General features: G+C 41.2%; 1 protein-coding gene across 1 annotated transcript in view; it reads left to right on the top strand.

Moving 5' to 3' along the window:
- Positions 1-20,882, top strand: part of LOC138978318 (high affinity cationic amino acid transporter 1-like) — a 44,537-nt gene extending 23,655 nt beyond the window's left edge. Inside the window, exons 3-14 of the mRNA XM_070351022.1 lie at positions 3,145-3,264; positions 4,114-4,242; positions 5,667-5,822; positions 9,281-9,420; positions 11,542-11,659; positions 12,526-12,748; positions 13,553-13,692; positions 14,365-14,467; positions 16,238-16,407; positions 16,659-16,825; positions 17,556-17,664; positions 20,307-20,882. Of these exons, the coding sequence (XP_070207123.1) occupies positions 3,145-3,264; positions 4,114-4,242; positions 5,667-5,822; positions 9,281-9,420; positions 11,542-11,659; positions 12,526-12,748; positions 13,553-13,692; positions 14,365-14,467; positions 16,238-16,407; positions 16,659-16,825; positions 17,556-17,664; positions 20,307-20,485 (1,754 nt within the window). The 3' untranslated portion in view covers positions 20,486-20,882. The remainder of the gene's footprint in view (positions 1-3,144; positions 3,265-4,113; positions 4,243-5,666; positions 5,823-9,280; positions 9,421-11,541; positions 11,660-12,525; positions 12,749-13,552; positions 13,693-14,364; positions 14,468-16,237; positions 16,408-16,658; positions 16,826-17,555; positions 17,665-20,306) is intronic.
- The last annotated feature ends 104 nt before the right edge of the window (positions 20,883-20,986 follow it).

Genomic DNA, 20,986 nt, shown 5'->3' with positions numbered 1-20,986 from the left:
AAACGAGGTGATTTGCTTGCACAGTCAGCGTTGACCATCTCACAACAGATCTGTTATGTGGATTATCGTGCGACGTTCGAGTCGGGGGCAAGGAATCGCAGGAAGCAAAGATGAGTCTTTTTCCATTGTCACCTTTCTTTCCGGTTGTTGGTGCATATAATATTGTGCGGACAAAATGATGCGACGGCGTGTGTTTTTTGTGGTGTGGGTATTGTTTTGCTCGTTTCATACCCACACCAAAACCTGAAACACACCCCACCCCACCCTCCCCCTCCCTCACAATCAGTCCATGAACACAAACACTGACACACACAAATTAATGATCAAGTTACCCCCCCCCCCCAACCCTTCACTTGCACACCTGCAACGCAGACGATCATATTATTGATTAAATATTCATATAGGTCAGTGTTGGGTTTTTTGTTCTTGTTTGTGTTATTGCAGAATCGGTTTTCTCTTATTGCTACACGTGTCTCTTCATTACATTTCACCATCGCCCTACCACCCTGCCCCTCTCGGTATTCCACCCCTCGGTTTTCAGTGGTAAATATTAGTAATCGAATATTGAAGCTACGCTGAGTCAAAGGTCACAGAAGATTTGCATCGTGCAGCACTGCACGAATTGGGTCAAAGGACACAAACGATTTGCGTCGTGCCGCGAAGGAAAGATAATCGCGATCTTGTTTCTCATTGCCTCTCTGTTTTTCATTAGACTTGTCATTCTGCTTGCTCGGCTTTGTCAGATGTCTTCATTTCTTGTTGCTATGTTCTTTGCTTTTTTATTATTAATTTTTTATTTGCGCTTAGTTTATCGATACAACGTCTTGTGCACGGGTCAAAATGTGTGTGTCAGGGGTCAATTGGTTTGACTTAAACTTACGTTCGTGTTTCTCCAAACAGAGATACACGCACTCCATGACTTTGTGAGAAGATAAAACATATCGATAGGTTTCATTTGTTTGCGATAAAGCATAAATGTATGACCTTTGATGAGGTAGTTTTGTTTTTTGTTTACATTTGCCAGTTTGCCAGTTCGTATTTGGAACTTGGCGAAGCAGTGTCGTCTGTTTAGGTCTGGGGAAACGCCAATGAAAAGAGCCGAAGAATCCTCGAGCGTTTCTATTGGGTTTGCTTTTGATTATCCATGTAATAGGGCTTCCTGCAACTATGGTAACCGGGGATTTATTCCCCGGGGAACATGAGATTTATTTCCCAGGTGCTTGTGAATGAAAACTCGTGAAAATGATGACAAAACTTTTTAGCGAAATCTAACCATAAGATTATTGAAAAAAACAAGTCGCGTAAGGCGAAAATACAATATTTAGTCAAGTAACTGTCGAACTCACTGAATGAAAGTGAACGCAATGCCATTTTTCAGCAAGACCGTATACTCGTAGCATCGTCAGTCCACCGCTCATGGCAAAGGCAGTGAAATTGACAAGAAGAGCGGGGTAGTAGTTGCGCTAAGAAGGATAGCACGCTTTTCTGTACCTCTCTTTGTTTTAACTTTCTGAGCGTGTTTTTAATCCAAACATATCATATCTATATGTTTTTGGAATCAGGAACCGACAAGGAATAAGATGAAAGTGTTTTTAAATTGATTTGGACAATTTAATTTTGATAATAATTTTTATATATTTAATTTTCAGAGCTTGTTTTTAATCCGAATATAACATATTTATATGTTTTTGGAATCAGCAAATGATGGAGAATAAGATAAACGTAAATTTGGATCGTTTTATACATTTTTATTTTATTTTACAATTTTCAGATTTTTAATGACCAAAGTCATTAATTAATTTTTAAGCCACCAAGCTGAAATGCAATACCGAACCCCGGGCTTCGTCGAAGATTACTTGACCAAAATTTCAACCAATTTGGTTGAAAAATGAGGGCGTGACAGTGCCGCCTCAACTTTCACGAAAAGCCGGATATGACGTCATCAAAGACATTTATCAAAAAAATGAAAACAACGTCTGGGGATTTCATACCCAGGAACTCTCATGTCAAATTTCATAAAGATCGGTCCAGTAGTTTAGTCTGAATCGCTCTACACACACACACAGACAGACAGACACACACACATACACCACGACCCTCGTCTCGATTCCCCCCTCTACGTTAAAATATTTAGTCAAAACTTGACTAAATATAAACAAGTCGCGTAAGGCGAAAATACAACATTTAGTCAAGTAGCTGTCGAACTCACAGAATGAAACTGAACGCAATGCAACGCAGCAAGACCGTATACTCGTAGCATCGTCAGTCCACCGCTCATGGCAAAGGCAGTGAAATTGACAAGAAGAGCGGGGTAGTAGTTGCGCTAAGAAGGATAGCACGCTTTTCTGTACCTCTCTTTGTTTTAACTTTCTGAGCGTGTTTTTAATCCAAACATATCATATCTATATGTTTTTGGAATCAGGAACCGACAAGGAATAAGATGAAGGTGTTTTTAAATTGATTTGGACAATTTAATTTTGATAATAATTTTTATATTTTTAATTTTCAGAGCTTGTTTTTAATCCAAATATAACATATTTATATATTTTTGGAATCAGCAAATGATGGAAAATAAGATAAACGTAAATTTGGATCGTTTTATAAAAAAAATAATTTTTTTTTACAATTTTCAGATTTTTAATGACCAAACTCACTCATTAGTTTTTAAGCCACCAAGCTGAAATGCAATACCAAACCCCGGCCTTCGTCGAAGATTACTTGACCAAAATTTCAACCAATTTGGTTGAAAAATGAGAGCGTGACAGTGCCGCCTCAACTTTCACGAAACGCCGGATATGACGTCATCAAAGACATTTATCGAAAAAATGAAAAAAACGTATGGGGATTTCATACCCAGGAACTCTCATGTCAAATTTCATAAAGATCGGTCCAGTAGTTTAGTCTGAATCGCTCTACACACACACACAGACAGACAGACACACACACACACACACACACACACACACACACATACACCACGACCCTCGTCTCGATTCCCCCCTCTACGTTAAAATATTTAGTCAAAACTTGACTAAATATAAAAAGCAAAAATGTAGACGACCACCTTTAAGGCCATCTCGAACAGTCAACTGTTTCACCTTGACCCACATTTGGTATTCTTTTCCTTGACCTTCTGCCGTGCAGGTGTGGGCAGCTGTATATGTAACGGGATCTACATCGTGGTGGGGGAGGTGGCGAGGAACACTGCCGGGCCCGCTGTCCTGCTGTCTTTCCTCGTGGCTGGACTGGCCTCTGCTGTCGCTGGTACCGAGTTTATTACATGTGTCATTCTTAGCTATTGGTGACAACTGTGGGTGGCTCTTTTTCGGAGCGATTATCTATCAACTTGCATTACGATAACTTTTGAAAATTATGTATATGTGTGTATGAAAAGCTGAAGAAACAGCACAAGCAAGGACAGTCCGATCAGTGTTTGGTAATACGGGGAAAAACGGGATTAAAGAGGAAGTGTTCGTCAAAAATGGCGTCAAAAAAAGGGAACGACAACACTAACCCAGTTTGAAGCAATATTTCCCCTTCATTTGACACAACATAATTTATCTTTCTTGCTTGTTTGTGAGAGGAACCTTCAATAAAGAATATGTAACAGATCACAGATCTGTTAATTTTGTAGTTTTTGTGTAGTACATTAGATTTGAACATTGGGGGACTATCGTTACATGTCAATTACAGACAAATCAAACCCTGGCAGTAATATTATTACACTCTGAGCTGAACACTTGTGTTTACCATGTGGGTTACTTTTGGTAGTAGAGTTATGTAGTATCTCACACTCTGTCCAAAACTGGTTACAAAAAGGATGTTCAATTTTGCATTCGGTCAAGTATAATGACTGAAAGGTTTAACGAGGGCGGAGAGCAAGGTTTGTCTCCCTAGGTGTGTGTGTGTGTGTGTGTGTGTGTGTGTGTGTGTGTGTGTGTGTGTGTGTGTGTGTGTGTGTGTGTTTTGGGAAGGTGAGAGCGAATCAGACGTTTTTGTTAGTGCACGACTGTCATCGTTTCGCCGTTATTGGGTCTGCCTTACGTGCTTGACTGATCTGTTAATCACGCTTCAGCGTTCTGGTTACGTTATGCTGTTGTTATATGTCTGCAGCTATGTGCTACGCGGAGTTTGCATCACGGGTGCCACGTGCCGGGTCAGCCTACGTGTACAGCTACGTGACAGTGGGCGAGTTCATGGCCTTTGTCATCGGCTGGAACCTTCTGCTGGAATACATTATTGGTCAGTTTTGACACCAGTGTCATTCTGGACAAAAACTCAAGACAAACAAGTCGCGTAAGGCGAAAATACAATATTTAGTCAAGTAGCTGTCGAACTCACAGAATGAAACTGAACGCAATGCCATTTTTCAGCAAGACCGTATACTCGTAGCATCGTCAGTCCACCGCTCATGGCAAAGGCAGTGAAATTGACAAGAAGAGCGGGGTAGTAGTTGCGCTAAGAAGGATAGCACGCTTTTCTGTACCTCTCTTTGTTTTAACTTTCTGAGCGTGTTTTTAATCCAAACATATCATATCTATATGTTTTTGGAATCAGGAACCGACAAGGAATAAGATGAAAGTGTTTTTAAATTGATTTCGACAATTTAATTTTAATAATAATTTTTATATATTTAATTTTCAGAGCTTGTTTTTAATCCGAATATAACATATTTATATGTTTTTGGAATCAACAAATGATGGAGAATAAGATAAACGTAAATTTGGATCGTTTTATAATTTTTTTTATTTTTTTACAATTTTCCGATTTTTAATGACCAAAGTCATTAATTAATTTTTAAGCCACCAAGCTGAAATGCAATACCGAACCCCGGGCTTCGTCGAAGATTACTTGACCAAAATTTGAACCAATTTGGTTGAAAAATGAGGGCGTGACAGTGCCGCCTCAACTTTCACGAAAAGCCGGATATGACGTCATCAAAGACATTTATCAAAAAAATGAAAAAAACGTTCGGGGATTTCATACCCAGGAACTCTCATGTCAAATTTCATAAAGATCGGTCCAGTAGTTTAGTCTGAATCGCTCTACACACACACACACACACACACACACACACAGACAGACAGACAGACAGACACACACACACACACACACACACATACACCACGACCCTCGTTTCGATTCCCCCTCGATGTTAAAATATTTAGTCAAAACTTGACTAAATATAACAAAAAAGCGATATACTCCCGACCACCCAATCGACTAACAGACACGCACACACCGTCACACGTACGCACTCACACGCATACACATACACACACCCACTCGCACGCACGCACGCACACACACACACACACACACACACACTGGCACACACACACCAATAGAACAACGAACGAATAAACCGACAAATGAAAAAAAAAAAAGGAAGAGGTACGATGGAGGCTCTGAGAGGAGACTGTCTGACAAACTGACCGACTGAATTTTATTTTAGAAGGATGAAAAGTTTCCCGGCATGGTGTCAAACGTCACATCATTGTTGAACGTTGCTACAAAGCTTGAGTTTAAAATGGCTTGATGCGTAAATAGTGGGTTTTTTTTGGCAACCGGATGCTGAATCTGTCCCGTATGAACCCTGGGTTCGAGACAAGAAACAGCAACCAACTTGTCTTGTCTCAATGTCTTGTCCGTTCTTTTCCTTATAGGGACGGCCAGTTCTGCACGGGCGTGGAGCATGTACTTCAACTCTCTCATTGACGACTCCATCAAGGACTTCTTCAGGGAATACGTGCCCATACACGTCTATGGCTTTTCCGCCTATCTCGACTTCTTCTCCTTTGGTATCACTTTGCTCATGACTGGTGCGTCTGGGCTAATTTTGTTTCTCGATTGGACGGGCAGGGATAAAGGCCTTCCTTAAGTGTGCCCGAAGTTGACTCCGCGAAGCTCGAAGACTTCTTTTTACTGAAAATTCAGTGCCAAAGCTTTGTGCATCGAACTTCGTGAAGCAGACTTCGCAAGGTCTACTTCGCTCAACTAATTGTAGACGTAACGCAGAGAAAAAATGAATAAGAAGACAGTTAATGCAGATAAAGAAGAGATAACAGGAACAGAAATCAAGACGAGATCCAATTTCCGACTCATTTGAACCCAGTCGGTACTCATGATTTTAAACAAGTCAAGTCAAAGTCAAACAGTTTATTTACCAAATGCAAAGCACAGGATTTTGTTGTGGTGTATGCATCCAAACTTCACACTCCTTCCACACGCATATTATATCATAATAAATATGTACAGATAAAGTGTTCAATTTCACTGGGCCTATTTACATGTGTACACCAACCAGACAGTTCAAAACGAAAACTAACTTGAATCTTCTGTGCAAACTACGTTGGCATAATGATAAAAGCAGAGGGAAAGGGAAGAAAATATTTTTTCAAGAAGTTTATGCTGTCCCACTTTGCTTAGGTGCGCGTACTTAGTAGGCTACGATTATATCAATAATCTCCTCAATAGGCCTACATTCCACTTCGGGGACAATGGTGACGACGAACATAACAAGACAGTTCTATATAATTTGTATATACTGAGCAACAAAAGAAACGCGAATTATCTTTAGAAATAAGTTTACTTTACATTTGAAAATTGCATAGCTGAAACACCTGACATTGAAACGAATCGAAATGAAGGTGAGATGTTCTTATAACACTCTACTTCGGTATGGGAGCGTCCTTTGTTGTCCTGGGCAACCCCAAACCCGCCAGAAGGTCATTATGCATATGACCCCCGCTGGCTTTGATGACTGTCTGATATCGGCGCCTCGTGAAGTGGATGCATTAGTTGATAACATTTTCCAGACCAGGGCCAAGATTGTGGAAAAGCACGGTCCGAAAATTTGGTTGAGGCAAAGTATACCCCATACCATCTCGTTTAGTCAACCCTGGGCATTGTGTTCAATGATGCAGCCATCATCATAAAGCTCACCCCTTTTTCTCCACACTCTCGCGAGCTCATTAACATGATTGATGCAGAAAGGGTCATCATACCAGGTAACACAATGTTTTGGTTATAGCCACAAGTTCCAGTTAGGTTATTCTGAGCCAACTGCTAGCGCGCCACTTCATGTCTTCGAGGAAAGACGTGTCCTCTAGCTGACCAGAAGTTTTGGAGGTCTCGCTCAGTCAGTCTTCATCGCGCTGTCTGGCCACTGATCGGACGCTGGTGGTTCCCAATGATGTTCCTGGTAGTGTCGGTGGCTGTATTGAATCGATCTGGAAGACGTTGTGGCAGGAACTTGCGATCTTGTCTTATTGAGGTAATGCGAATATTCCACCGCGTCGCATAACTGCAGTGCTTCCAATGTCAACAAAACATTGCTGAAGGTGATAGACTGTTGACATATGCACGTTTAAAGCACATAATGTCAGCGCTTCTGGATCATCCCCAGCTTTAAGTCGACTTGGCGTTTTGGTGGTGTCAATCTTGGCATCCTGGCTGTTTCAAAATTGAGACTGGCAGCAAGCGTGCCATAGTCTCTTTTGGTTGTTAATGCATTAGTGAACACATCTCACACATCAGATTTCTCATGCTCCACTTGCACGTGCTGCGAGGGCGCATTATGTGTTTCACGTGAAACCTGCTTGTCCCGCGAGTTGAAACAGTCGCAGCATCAAAATAATCACACAACAGCTAGGTCAAACATGCGTTCATCAAACTTTTGTGGTTTGATGAAAAACGCTGGCGCTGGACCCGAGTACTCTTCAGACTGGCTCGCTCCCCCAGTATGAAAGTTTTTGTCTTGTGCACGTGGATTTAAAGAAATTTTTTTAATTTATTTTACACAATTAAAAAAATTATTAGAGTAAAATAAAACATTAAAACGTTCATAATAAACAATAGTAAACAAGAATAAAAAAATAAAATAAAAAAATAGACCGCCCATGCCGGGAATCGAACCCGGGTCACTTGGATTAAAAAAATAAAAAAAAAAATAAAAAAATAATTTATTTATTTTACACAATTAAAAAAAACTATTAGAGTAAAATTAAACATTAAAACGTTCATAATAAACAATAGTAAACAAGAATTAAAAAAAAAAAAAAATAGAACGCCCATGCCGGGAATCGAACCCGGATCATTTTGACCATATAGACTCTCTCGTGCTCTCTGTCTCTCTTTCACCGAGACCAAACCCTGCATTGTAATTTCTTTGCCGAGACCATTTCCCCGTTGTCTGGCTTGCAAATCATGCTTTTCTCGTCACTGCGTGACGTGTTCGCCGCTCAAGTCTCCCCTTTAGTTCAGGCTGTCCGCAAAAACTCCCCCCGTTAAGAGTCGTTTTGGTGAAATATTTCGCATTTAGGTCCCAGGTAACATTATGAAGTTTTAACACGATCAATCGGACCTATTATCAAGTTAGTGTATCAACTTTTGAACGAACTGCGCCCAGCAGACCTGTTTACCCTTACGATTTTGGCGTAATTTATTACGATTTTCTGCAAAAAATACGCCATTCCGCTATCCGTGTCAAGACTACGATTTTCATAAATAAAAAAAATGTAAAAAAAAAAAAAAAAATTTTTTTTTATTTTTTTTATCAATTCACATGTTTGGCATTGTTTTTTTCAATGGCAAAATGGGGTGAAAAAGCACAGCACTGACCAGAGATCATGTCTGTCTGATGAGACGCTGGAGAGCCTTATTCTAGTGGTGAAGTCTCGCCCTCACTCATTCGGCAAGTGCAAGTACAGTAGAGAAGCGCTTAACACACTGAAAAAGGCCTACTACGAGCAAAAGAATCAGTGATGCATGTGCTTTTGATGTGATCTTCTTTGAAATTATGATGACTACAAAAACTGACTGATGTGTTTTGTTTGTGAATGATGGATATATGTGCATGATTGCGTTTCGCAGGCACAGTTGTCATGTGCGTTGTAATTGGCGACGAATGCTGGATGATTACTATTTTTGTGCCAGGATTACTATTTTTGGGGCTGAGCATTACTCCAAAACACTTATGGGGGTAAACAGGTCTGGCCCAGTAGTTTCCCAGCAATAAGCTGTTAAGTCGAGACAGACAGACAGACACACACACACACAATTAAAGTCTGCTGGACCCTAGTACTGCGTACTCGGGGATAATCCTAACTCTATTATTGTTCGAGATTTTTTCAATCAAACAATGCAGAATGTTTTCGCGTTTCTTTTGTTGCTCGGTATATATACCTGCGCATGTAACTTCTGGTGGAAATCCCTGGGCGTAAGCTGTCAGATTACGCTTCTTGTTCAAAGTGTTTAACAGCTAACTCGTGTGTTTTAGCTTTGCTGGCGGTGGGTGTGAGGGAGTCTGCACGTTTCAACAACATCTTCACGGTCATCAACCTGCTCGTCATTGCCTATGTCGTCATCTGCGGCCTCTTCAAGGCTCATCTACACAACTGGGAGCTCCCTCCTTCTCAGGTGGAGTACTAGAAAATACTACAATGCCTCGTGCAATCGCAATCTTTGACGTCAAAGCAAAGTATAACGTCACTCTGGAAAGTATTGCGTGATGTGTTCGTTCTAAAAATTCTCTCAGGGGAAACATCAAGGGCAAAAGTGTTTCCATAATGACGTTTGTCTCGGTGACTCTGGCATCGTTTCGCAGTGGAAAAACAGGTCCCTGCCAGCCTAGTTTTACGTGACCTCATTCACATGAACTGTGGTGAACGATATTGTTATGCCATGAGTGGTATCACACACGTATGTAGGGTAACTAGTAAAGGTACACTCCTTCTTGTGAAAACAGCACGGCTCCCCGTCTCAGATCTTGACCGAGTTTTACGGGAGATAGCACCACCCCTCTTCTTGGAAAAATACTTAAAATGAACAGCTGACAGCTTGGATGCTCTCTGTGTAAAGTGAGAATTTTGTTCATGTGGCTTTTAAAGAAATTAATAAGTTAGAAAAAAGCGACACTCCGCAACAAGCAGTCAGGGTGTTGAATTTTGGTATGTGTCCATGTGGAAGGGATGGTCTTTTCTCGTGTAAAAAACCCCAAAAAAACAAGTCACGTAAGGCGAAATTACTACATTTAGTCAAGCTGTGGAACTCACGGAATGAAACTGTACGCACTGCATTTTTTCACAATGACCGTAGTCCGCCGCTTGTCACGGCAAAACGGAGTGAAACTGACGAGCCTGTTCAGCGCGGTAGTGGTTTCGCTTTGCTGCATGTAGCACGCTTTTCTGTACCTCTCTTCGTTTTAACTTTCTGAGCGTGTTTTTAATCCAAACATATCATATCTATATGTTTTTGGAATCAGGATCCGACAAGGAATAAGATGAAATTGTTTTTAAAACGATTTCGGAAATTTAATTTTGATCATACTTTTTATATTTTTAATTTTCAGAGCTTGTTTTTAATCCAAATATAACATATTTATATGTTTTTGGAACCAGAAAATGATGAAGAATAAGATGAACGTAAAAACCATTTTAATTACAATTTTCAGATTTTTAATGACTAAAGTCATTAATTAATGTTTAAGCCACCAAGCTGAAATGCAGTACCGAAGTCCGGCCTTCGTCGAAGATTGCTTTACAAAAATGTCAATCAATTTGATTGAAAAATGAGGGTGTGACAGTGCCGCCTCAACTTTTACAAAAAGACGGATATGACGTCATCAAAAGTATTTATCGAAAAAACGGAGAAAAAAAGTCTGGGGATATCATACCCAGGAACTCTCATGTAAAATTTCATAAAGATCGGTCCAGTAGTTCAGTCTGAATCGCTCTACACACACACACGCACAGGCACACACACACACACACACACACATACACCATGACCCTCGTCTCGATTCCCCCTCTATGTTAAAACATTTAGTCAAAACTTGACTAAATGTAAAAGCCTGGCCAGATCTGAGATGGTGAACGGACTGTCTACACGAGAAGGAGTGTGTCGTTAAATGCAACAATAATATAAGCATACATGTGCAAATCTTGTGAAATACCATTAGGTTGCTGTCGTGTTCCTCTTCTTATTTTGTAATTTGTGTGTGTGTGTGTGTGTGTTTGTGCGTGTGTTAGTGTGTGTGTTTGTGCGTGTTAGTGTGTCAGTGTGTGTTAGTGTGTGTGTGTTTGTGTTGTGTTAGTGTGTGTGTTTGTGTGTGTGTGTGTGTGTGTTAGTGTATGTGTGTGCGTGTTAGTGTGTGTGTGTGTTAGTGTGTGTGTGTGTGTTTGTGCGTGTGTTAGTGTGTGTGTTTGTGCGTGTTAGTGTGTCAGTGTGTGTTAGTGTGTGTGTTTGTGCGTGTTAGTGTGTGTGTGTGTGTGTTAGTGTGTGTACGTGCGTGTATGTGTGTGTGTTAGTGTGTGTGTGTGTTAGTGTATGTGCGTGTATGTGAGTGTGTGTGTATGTGTGTGTGTATGTGTGTCAGTGTGTGTGTGTGTGTGTGTGTCTCACAGTATGTGTATGTGTGTCAGTGTGTGTGCTACAGAATTAAAAAGACAAGGAAGGTATGTTATTGGAACGTTTGATTTATTACGGTACAAAACGTTACACTCACTCATCTGTTGACTGATAGTAAAATGTCTCGCACAGATCCCAACACACGGGGCAGGGGACGGAGGATTCTTCCCCTACGGAATCTCAGGAATGATGGCCGGGGCTGCCACTTGCTTCTACGCTTACGTTGGCTTCGACTGTATCGCCACCACAGGTGGGAAAAAAAATATATGCTTATAGCTTTTGCGTTTTTCGTTCGCGCTTCAATAAATCGTCGTTGAAAGGAAGAAATTATATTTCAGCTTGACGGTCGATTGACTGGCTGTGAAAGGCCGGAAAAGAATTGCAAACCCACTTGTTTGAACCCCTCCGTGCACGAGCATTGTTTTGAAGTAAAACCATTTTCTATACCGGACGTAACTGCTAAAGTATAAACTATGGGACAATTTTCTTGTAAATTATTACGAATGTTAGACAATGGCTTCGTATAGGACCCTCGCTGAAGACGTGCAATTTGTTTAAAAACGTATTTGTCTTATTTGTCCGTATTGGCGAGCGTTTGGAGAAAAAAGACTGTGTCCCCAATGTGCCATGCTCTATTCATCTGTCACTTGCTCATTTCTCTCCTTCTGACAATGGTGATGGAGACGAAGGGGAAGAAAAATATATCATAGATGATGAAGATGGTGACGAAGACTGTGATGATGATGATGATGATGATGATGATGATGATGATGATGACGATGAGGATGAGGATGAGGATGATGATGCGGATGATGCAGGAAGGAGGGGAAGAAAAATATACCACGGATGGTGACAAAGACTGTGATGCTGCTGCTAATGCTGCTGCAGATGATGATAATGATGACGACGACAACGATGGCGACGTCCACGACGACCATAAGGTGGATGACGATGATGATGATGATGATGCGGATGACAATGATGATAAGGATGAATGTTGCTTTTGCTGACGACGACGACGACGACAAAGACACCAAGGAAGCGAACGTTGATGATACTACTAATTTATACATTCAATTCTTCTTTTTTTTTCTCTTTTTTTTTTTTTTACTGAAGGCGAAGAGTCTAAGGACCCAGGGAAGACGATACCGGTCAGCATCGTGTCAGCGCTGGTCATCATCTTCGTGTCGTACTGCAGCGTGGCCGCTGTGGTCACTCTCATGTGTCCGTACTACCTCATCGACGTCGACACGCCTGTGCCTTTCGTCTTCCAGTACGTAGGGTGGGACGTGGCACGATACATCATTGCAGTGGGAGCCATCTGCGGGCTGTCTACTAGGTGAGTCGTGTAGATATGCAGGGACACCCTCAGAACCAGGGCTCATGTGCGCGAGAAAGTTACCAGCCGAGTAGGAGCAAGCCTCGGGTTCAGATTGGTTGAAATCACATGCGAACTTCAGTTTCAATCGATCCGACCCCGCGGCTGCCTCCCACTCGGTTGGTAACTAACGCGTGCACATCAGCCCTGTGTTTCTAGGATTGATTATAATCGCCAAATGGCCATAAACGTTTCGGCAATTTACTGAAGTTTAAGGCAGTCTTTGGTGTTACTTTTTCCCCGACGGCAAATTTGTTTGTCGATTTGAAAGAAGTGTTGACATGTTGCCGACTGCCGACGTCAAGCAACATCCCAGCTTCAGTAAAGATATCCATTTTTAATTTCAGAAACCTGCAACAGATTCGTCGAAAATGAGATATCGAAAGTAGTACATATACCTATGCAGTGTTTATTATTCTAGTTTGACCTGTCATACGAGGCCCATCTGACGAGAGGACTCGTATCTCCTCGTTTAAGACAATTTTTGTTGTCTATTGGTCAATTATTCTGACCAATGTAACCATGTCTTGAAAGCTAGGTCATCCCCCCAAAGCGGCGTATGGCTGCCTAAATGGCGGGGTAAAAACGGTCATACACGTAAAAACCGTGGAAGTTTCAGCCCACGAACGAAGGGGATTAAGAAGAAAGCTGGGACACATGTAGGGGCACTTTGCGCTAGTCTCAACGGTATTTGCATGCATTTGGCCATCATAGATACCACGGTGCTCTTCGTTTGCTGACTTTCCGCCGGCGATTTTGTTACAGCTTACTGGGAAGTATGTTCCCTCTACCCCGAGTTCTCTATGCCATGGGCTCTGACGGTCTGATATTCCGTTGCATGGCTAACATCAGCCCGCGTTTCAAGACGCCGTTCATTGGCACCGTCACCTCGGGCGTATTCGCTGGTACTGTTCAGTCTTTTTCTATTGTGTTCTTGTGGTTACACTCCCGTTTATTCGAGGGTGTGTAGATTTCACTCTGTCTGTCTGCCTGTCTGTCTGTCTGTCCGTCCGTCCGGGGTTAGATCTCTGGCATTTATCTTGTTTTTCCTGCATGATTCTCTTGCTTTTATATCTCTGTCGTTCGTTTTTGTCCAAGGTACTTTTCTGTCTGTGTGTGTGTGGATCTGTCTGTTTACCTGTCTGTCATTCTGTCTGTTTGTTTGTTTGCTTGCCTGCCTGTCTGTTTGTCACTCTCTCTGTGTCTTTGTCTCTCTGTGTCTTTCTCTGTCTTCTTCTATCTGTCTGTCTGTCTGTCTGTCTCTCTCCCTCTCTCTCTCTCTCTCTCTCTCTCTCTCTCTCTCTCTCTCTCTCTCTCTCTCTCTCTCTCTCTCTCTCTCTGGAATAAAAGAGTTCAGTTCTTTCGCAAGGAAGCAGAATTGTTCTGCTTCGTTTAATCGAGGTCACCGTCGCAAATACCAATACTGACCAACTCAATGAATTATACGCTATGTCAGATTTCAATCTCTTATTCCCTGGAAATTTAATTCATTTCGTCAATTAATCGTATCGAGCGACTTCACATTCTTACATCCATGGTCACGGCGAAGTGCAGGGATACATGTTTTCGTTTTTTAGGCGTACTGGCCATGATTTTCAACATGAAGGAACTGATAGAGATGATGTCTATAGGGACACTGCTGGCTTACACGCTAGTCGCCATCAGCGTTCTCATTCTCAGGTAAGACAGTCCCAGCAGTTTGTTTAGTTCGTGCAGTGTACACTGTCATACAATCTTGGAAGAATGTTCAGTCAGTCTTGGACTTATTTAGGCTTTGAATACAGGGGAAAAAACTACAACATGCAGCTTGTTTGCGATTTAAACAAAAACGAAAACGACCGATTGTAGGATAACATTTTCCCAATGTTTGCCTACTTTGACTATAGTTCGACCGATTGTAGAATAACATTTTCCCAGTGTTTGCCTACTTTGACTATAGTTCGACCGATTGTAGGATAACATTTTCCCAGTGTTTGCCTACTTTGACTATAGTTTGACCGATTGTAGGATAACATTTTCCCAGTGTTTGCCTACTTTGACTGTAGTTCGACCGATTGTAGGATAACATTTTCCCAGTGTTTGCCTACTTTGACTATAGTTCGACCGATTGTAGAATAACATTTTCCCAGTGTTTGCCTACTTTGACTATAGTTCGACCGATTGTAGGATAGCATTTCCCCAATGTTTGCCTACTTTGACTATAGTTCGACCGATTGTAGGATAGCATTTCCCCAATGTTTGCCTACTTTGACTATAGTTCGACCGATTGTAGGATAACATTTTCCCAGTGTTTGCCTACTTTGACTATATAGTTCGACCGATTGTAGAACAACATTTTCCCAGTGTTTGCCTACTTTGACTATAGTTTGACCGATTGTAGGATAACATTTGTTTCAGTGTTTGCCTACTTTGACTATAGTTCGACCGATTGTAGGATAACATTTGTTCCAGTGTTTGCCTACTTTGACTATAGTTCGACCGATTGTAGGATAACATTTTCCCAATGTTTGCCTACTTTGACTATAGTTCGACCGATTGTAGGATAGCATTTCCCCAATGTTTGCCTACTTTGACTATAGTTCGACCGATTGTAGGATAACATTTTCCCAGTGTTTGCCTACTTTGACTATAGTTCGACCGATTGTAGGATAGCATTTCCCCAATGTTTGCCTACTTTGACTATAGTTCGACCGATTGTAGGATAGCATTTCCCCAATGTTTGCCTACTTTGACTATAGTTTGACCGATTGTAGGATAACATTTGTTTCAGTGTTTGCCTACTTTGACTATAGTTCGACCGATTGTAGGATAACATTTTCCCAATGTTTGCCTTCTACGACTATAGTTCCGCATTCCTGTCTCGTCTCTGTTAATTCTCTTGACCGCGACAAGGATTGAATTAAATGACGAGGAACGAGATGGATAACATAGGCTCTAACGAGATATGGATGTAAAGACAGAAGATGGAACAAGAGATATGCGACGATAAAGAATCTTCATGTTCTACAGGCTAAACGTTTTGCCTCTTAAGGACTAGACATGTCAAATATGATTAAATAAAACAAAATTAAAGTGTTTTTTTGTAAAAAGCTTTGAAGGAGGACTGGGAACCTATCCTACCGTACCGGAGGAAAGAACGGGGATCGGGAAATTGTTTAAAAAAAATATGATAAGAATAAGATTGATAATAAAACATCGTTCTAATTCCAAAATATATTTTATAATTATTCTTTCTTGGGGGAGGGCCATTAAAACATATCAAAAGAGATATGCTCATTCAAAAAGGCTTGATACACGCACATACTCATGATCACTCAGATAAGCTTTAACTCTTAGATTAACTTGATTTATCGTCAATACTGTAGTATGAGGCGATTGAGTCATTGTACAGTTTAACGTTACATTGTTTTGTTTTGATCTCAATCTCATGTTTATGGTCGACATTTCAAGGTATGAAACAGACGAGAATTTACCAAACGCCAGCAACAAGAAAGACATAACAGACAGCAAACTAGCACAGGATGAGCCTTTCAAGCTGCGCCATCTTGTTTTCCCTGCAGCCTGTGGTGAACCCACAAACACTACGGCCACCGTCACCAAGTCCTGTGTCGGCGTTTTGTGTGAGTGTTGGGATGTGTACTTGCCATTTATGTGTGTTTTTGTGGTGGTTTTTTTTACCTTTTTTTGTTGGTTGCTTAGTTTGTTTGATGGTTAGTTAGTATTCGGTTTATGTTTCTTTGATGTTTTTTTCTTTTTTCATTTTTTTTTCTCCGCCTCTTTCGTTCTTTGTGCACTTTATTGTGCTCCACTGTAAAAAAAAAAAAAAAAAAAAAAAAACCACCACCACCACCACCACCCTTCTATCTTTCAGATGTAGTCATCATAGCTTTCTGCACGGCCGTGACGTTTTGTGACGATGCCCTGGAGTCGCGGGAAGCGTGGAGTGTGCTGCTGGTGGTAGTGCTGGGTGTGCTGGTCCTCCTGGTACTCTTCTGCATCACCCGCCAGCCACAGAACACCACCACACTCAACTTCCAGGTAGTTTGATCCAATCTGTCCGACCCTCTTCTCTTTGTTTTCTTCTGTTGTTTGAGGACTGGGTGGCCGAGTGGTAACGCACTTGCGCTCGGAATCGAGAGGTTGCGTGTTCGACCCTGGGTCGGGCCGCTATTTTCTCCCCCCTTTCCTAACCTAGATGGTGGGTTCAAGTGCTAGTCTTTCGGATGAGACGAAAAACCGAGGTCCCTTCGTGTACACTATATTGGGGTGTGCACGTTAAAGATCCCACGATTGACAAAAGGGTCTTTCCTGGCAAAATTGTATAGGCAAAAAATGTCCATCAAATACCCGTGTGACTTGGAATAAAGGCCGCGAAAGGTGAACATTCACCTAACAGGCTTGAGGTTTGCTGGTCGATGTGAATGCGTGATATATTGTGTAAAAAATTCCATCTCACACGGCATAGAGCGCTTTGAACTTCGGATAAGGCGCTATATAAATAAAGAGAATAATAAACACAAGGAAGCCAAACCTAAACCGCAAGCCACAGAACTCAACAAAACTCAATTTTCGGGCATGTTGGTAACTTTGTCTTAGTTTGTTACGCTTATTATGGTCTGTGTCCATGTGTGCACGCGCGTGTGTGTGTGTGTGGGTGCGTGCGTGTGTGTGTGTGTGGGAGTGTGTGTGGGTGCGTGCGTGCGTATGTGTGTGTGTTTGTGTGTGTGTGTGTTTGTGTGTCCTAATTAAACCTAATCTAATATTTCAGGTGCCTTGTATTCCTTATGTGCCGGCGTTTTCTTGTCTCGTCAACACGTATCTCATGTTCAAACTTAATTTCTTGACTTGGCTACGCTTCGGGATCTGGCTAATAATTGGTGAGTTTTTAAACTTTTTAAACTTTCAATGATTACAATTAACTGAGCTGATATGGTAAGGTCGGGGCCCGGTAGCTCAGTTGGTAGATACACTGGACTTGTGATACTCGAATCATAGGTTCCAATCTGGACAGTGACGGACACCGGTCAACTTCATGTGCAAACCCAGAGCTTGTATCCCTATCCCATCCCCGTGCCATCACTGTGGCACCAAAACGATGTCGGTCATTTTAAGTACGTACCGGTAGCTGATTTCACCTGAACACGCACACCTGGGTAGTGCGACACTTGTCGCTGCCAGCTTTGCCAGCGACCCGAATTAATTGTCCAGCTAGGCCTATTGGATAATAAAGTTATCAAAATGAGAATGAAAATCCTTGTTTCTTTCTTTATTGGGTGTTTAACGTCGTTTTCAACCACGAAGGTTATATCGCGACGGGGAAAGGGGGGAGATGGGATAGAGCCACTTGTCAATTGTTTCTTGTTCACAAAAGCACTAATCAAAAATTTGCTCCAGGGGCTTGCAACGTAGTACAATGTATGACCTTACTGGGAGAATGCAAGTTTCCAGTACAAAGGACTTAACATTTCTTACATACTGCTGGACTAAAAAAAATCCTTGTGTAGAACACACTGAGCGCTTCTGGGGTGATAACGCGAGACAACTCCTGTGATCTTGCCGCGAGGTTCCGTCTGTTACCATTGTCTTTTTACCGTATAAAATGCACGACTTACGCACGAACTGTTACCAAAGCAACATGCTATTTGAGACCAATGCACGGGTTTTTTTCCTTTTTCGTGTGATCTTGCCGCGAAGTTCCGCCTGTTACCAGCCGAAAGAAAGAAAGGGCATAACCTCACCAGAACCGCCCATTGAAATCCAAAACAGGCACTGGCACCTGACGTTCCAAAATCAAAATACAAGAACAATGAGTTTTCGAAACGTTCAATTTTAAACAAAACAAAAGTCACCATTTACAACGACTTAGTCTTTTAGTAGACTTATCATGTACATTCAATCAAATAAGAATGAGACAATCACATAACTGATCTTATTTTCTTGTTTTCTTCTTTTTATAACAATGTTTTTACTTAAACAAATTAGTCAAATTAAACCACAACCCCATAAATGCGTTTTGTTATCGGTTCTATCTGGGCCGAGATTTCAAGTTCCAGTAATGCAGAAACAGGACAAAATAGGACATTTGGCCGATTCATCTTAAAATATGTTCCGAGTCAGTTACAAAACAAGTACCATTGTAGATTTGATTGCAGCCGGACGGAAACTCGCCGGAACGGTTATTAACTTAACAGTTATTAGTTTTACAGAAGGATGGGTTTTATATTAATTAATTATTCAGAGGCAACATCTGGTGGCTAATACTTCGCTGCGCCTGGCAGCTTTGTGTTTCCAAATTTCTATCCTTTGCTGGATAAAATAAAAATTTAACAAGAAGAGCAAACGCTCGATCGAGTCACTTTCGCAGTTCTGAATATTATATGAGGCATCAGATGGACAGGAAGAAATTGCTATTCACAACACAATACAGATGTAAATAATTTGATGTAAAGAATAATCCTATAAAGTTTGAATCAAATCCGATGAATAGTTTCAGAGATATGATATTTCAATTTTTTTCCTTCAAGACATACCTGTGACCTTGAAAAAGGTCAAAGGTCACCAAAGCAGACGTCAAAGTGTAGAGGTCACTGGGAGTCACGTTCACATAAAATTTGAGCCCGGTCACTTTTATAGTTTCCGAGAAAAGCCCAACGTTAAGTTGTGTGTTGCCGAACAGAAAAGGCTAGTTATCTCCCTTGTTTTTCTGATAACGTTCGTAAAAGGCTACAGATGTAAATACTTTGATGTAAAGAATAATCCTACAAAGTTTCAATCACATCCGATGAACTTTGTCAAAGATATAAAATGTCTAATTTTTCCTTTGACGCTGACCTGTGACCTTGAAAAAGGTCAAAGGTCAACGAAACCATCGTTAAAGTGTAGAGGTCATTGGAGGTCACGACTAAACAAAATATGAGCCCGATCGCTTTGATAGTTTCCGAGAAAAGTCCAACGTTAAGGTGGTGTCTACGGACGGCCGGCCGGACGGCCGGCCGGACAGACTAACACTGACCGATTACATAGAGTCACATTTTCTCAAGTGACTCAAAAAATGGTTAGTTTATTGAATGTTTGATTGTAGAGAAAACCTGATGGTCTTTGCAGTGTAGGAACGGAATTTTAAATTGTTTTAGTATCCATTTACTAAGAAACTTGAGAAGGGGTCCAAGTCGACCAACAGTGGGTGCATTCCCTGTATGTGCACTTCCTGCTGGTGTTTTTCCTGTGCACAGGGTATACACCCGGGTGCATTTCCTGTAGATTTTCTCGAGTCTCGTTGGATGTCATGTGACACTTTGCTACACCCTCAAAAATAACGTTTTTATCCAAAGTTTGTTGATCCGGCTAGAAAAGTGCAAACACAAACAGCCTGTATACAGGAAAAACACCTACTTGAAGTGCACCCACAGAGAATGCATCAACTTGTGGTCGACTTAGACCTCTTCTGCATGACTTGGCTTTCCTTTTTTTCATTGAATGGGTGAGTGAGGAACTACAACCATGTATTATATATCCACAGGACTGCTGGTCTACTTTCTGTATGGACTGAAAAACGCTACAATGAACACCTACACGGAAAAAGAGGGTTCCGGCGGAAGTGACGATAAGCAGGGAGATCACTCTAGTTTCCCATGTAGAAGCACGGACACGAACTCCGATGCAGACCGCTACGATTCTATCGGGGACACAACGCCATGACTGATTCAGCGGATAATAAAGTTTTCATCGAAAAATCTTCAGACGAACTATTACCATTGTCTTAAGATTATCCATTACAATAAGCAACTAATAACTGTAGCTCACAAAGAGCTTAAATTTACCTCTTTTTTTTTTTAACGAAGCCTACTCTTAAAAATTAATGCATTTAATATTATACCAAGTAAACGCAACCTGCCGGTGCCTAAAACAACTAAGAATAAACAGAGAAAGACAAAAGAGAAAAGAACCAATATTTCGGCCTTCTTTTATGTCTGTTAAATTTTTCTTCTTAATTTTTTTATCTTTTATTTCTATGAATGTTTTTAAGGAACAGAACATTTTTCAGATAAAAAAAAAGTATACTTGATTATTCTTTTCTATGCCTTTACGCGCGCACGCACGCGCGTGCGTGTATATATATGTGTGTGTGTGCGTGTGTGTGTGTGTGTGTGTCGGCGCTCGCGCTTCTGCGTGTGTCTGTGTAAGTGTGTGTTTGTGTGT

The sequence above is a fragment of the Littorina saxatilis genome, linkage group LG10 (assembly GCF_037325665.1).
Source record: "Littorina saxatilis isolate snail1 linkage group LG10, US_GU_Lsax_2.0, whole genome shotgun sequence".
In the NCBI taxonomy this organism is placed as follows: domain Eukaryota; kingdom Metazoa; phylum Mollusca; class Gastropoda; order Littorinimorpha; family Littorinidae; genus Littorina; species Littorina saxatilis.
The sequence above is the reverse complement of the archived record's forward strand: the minus strand, read 5'-3'. Positions and strand labels throughout refer to the sequence as shown.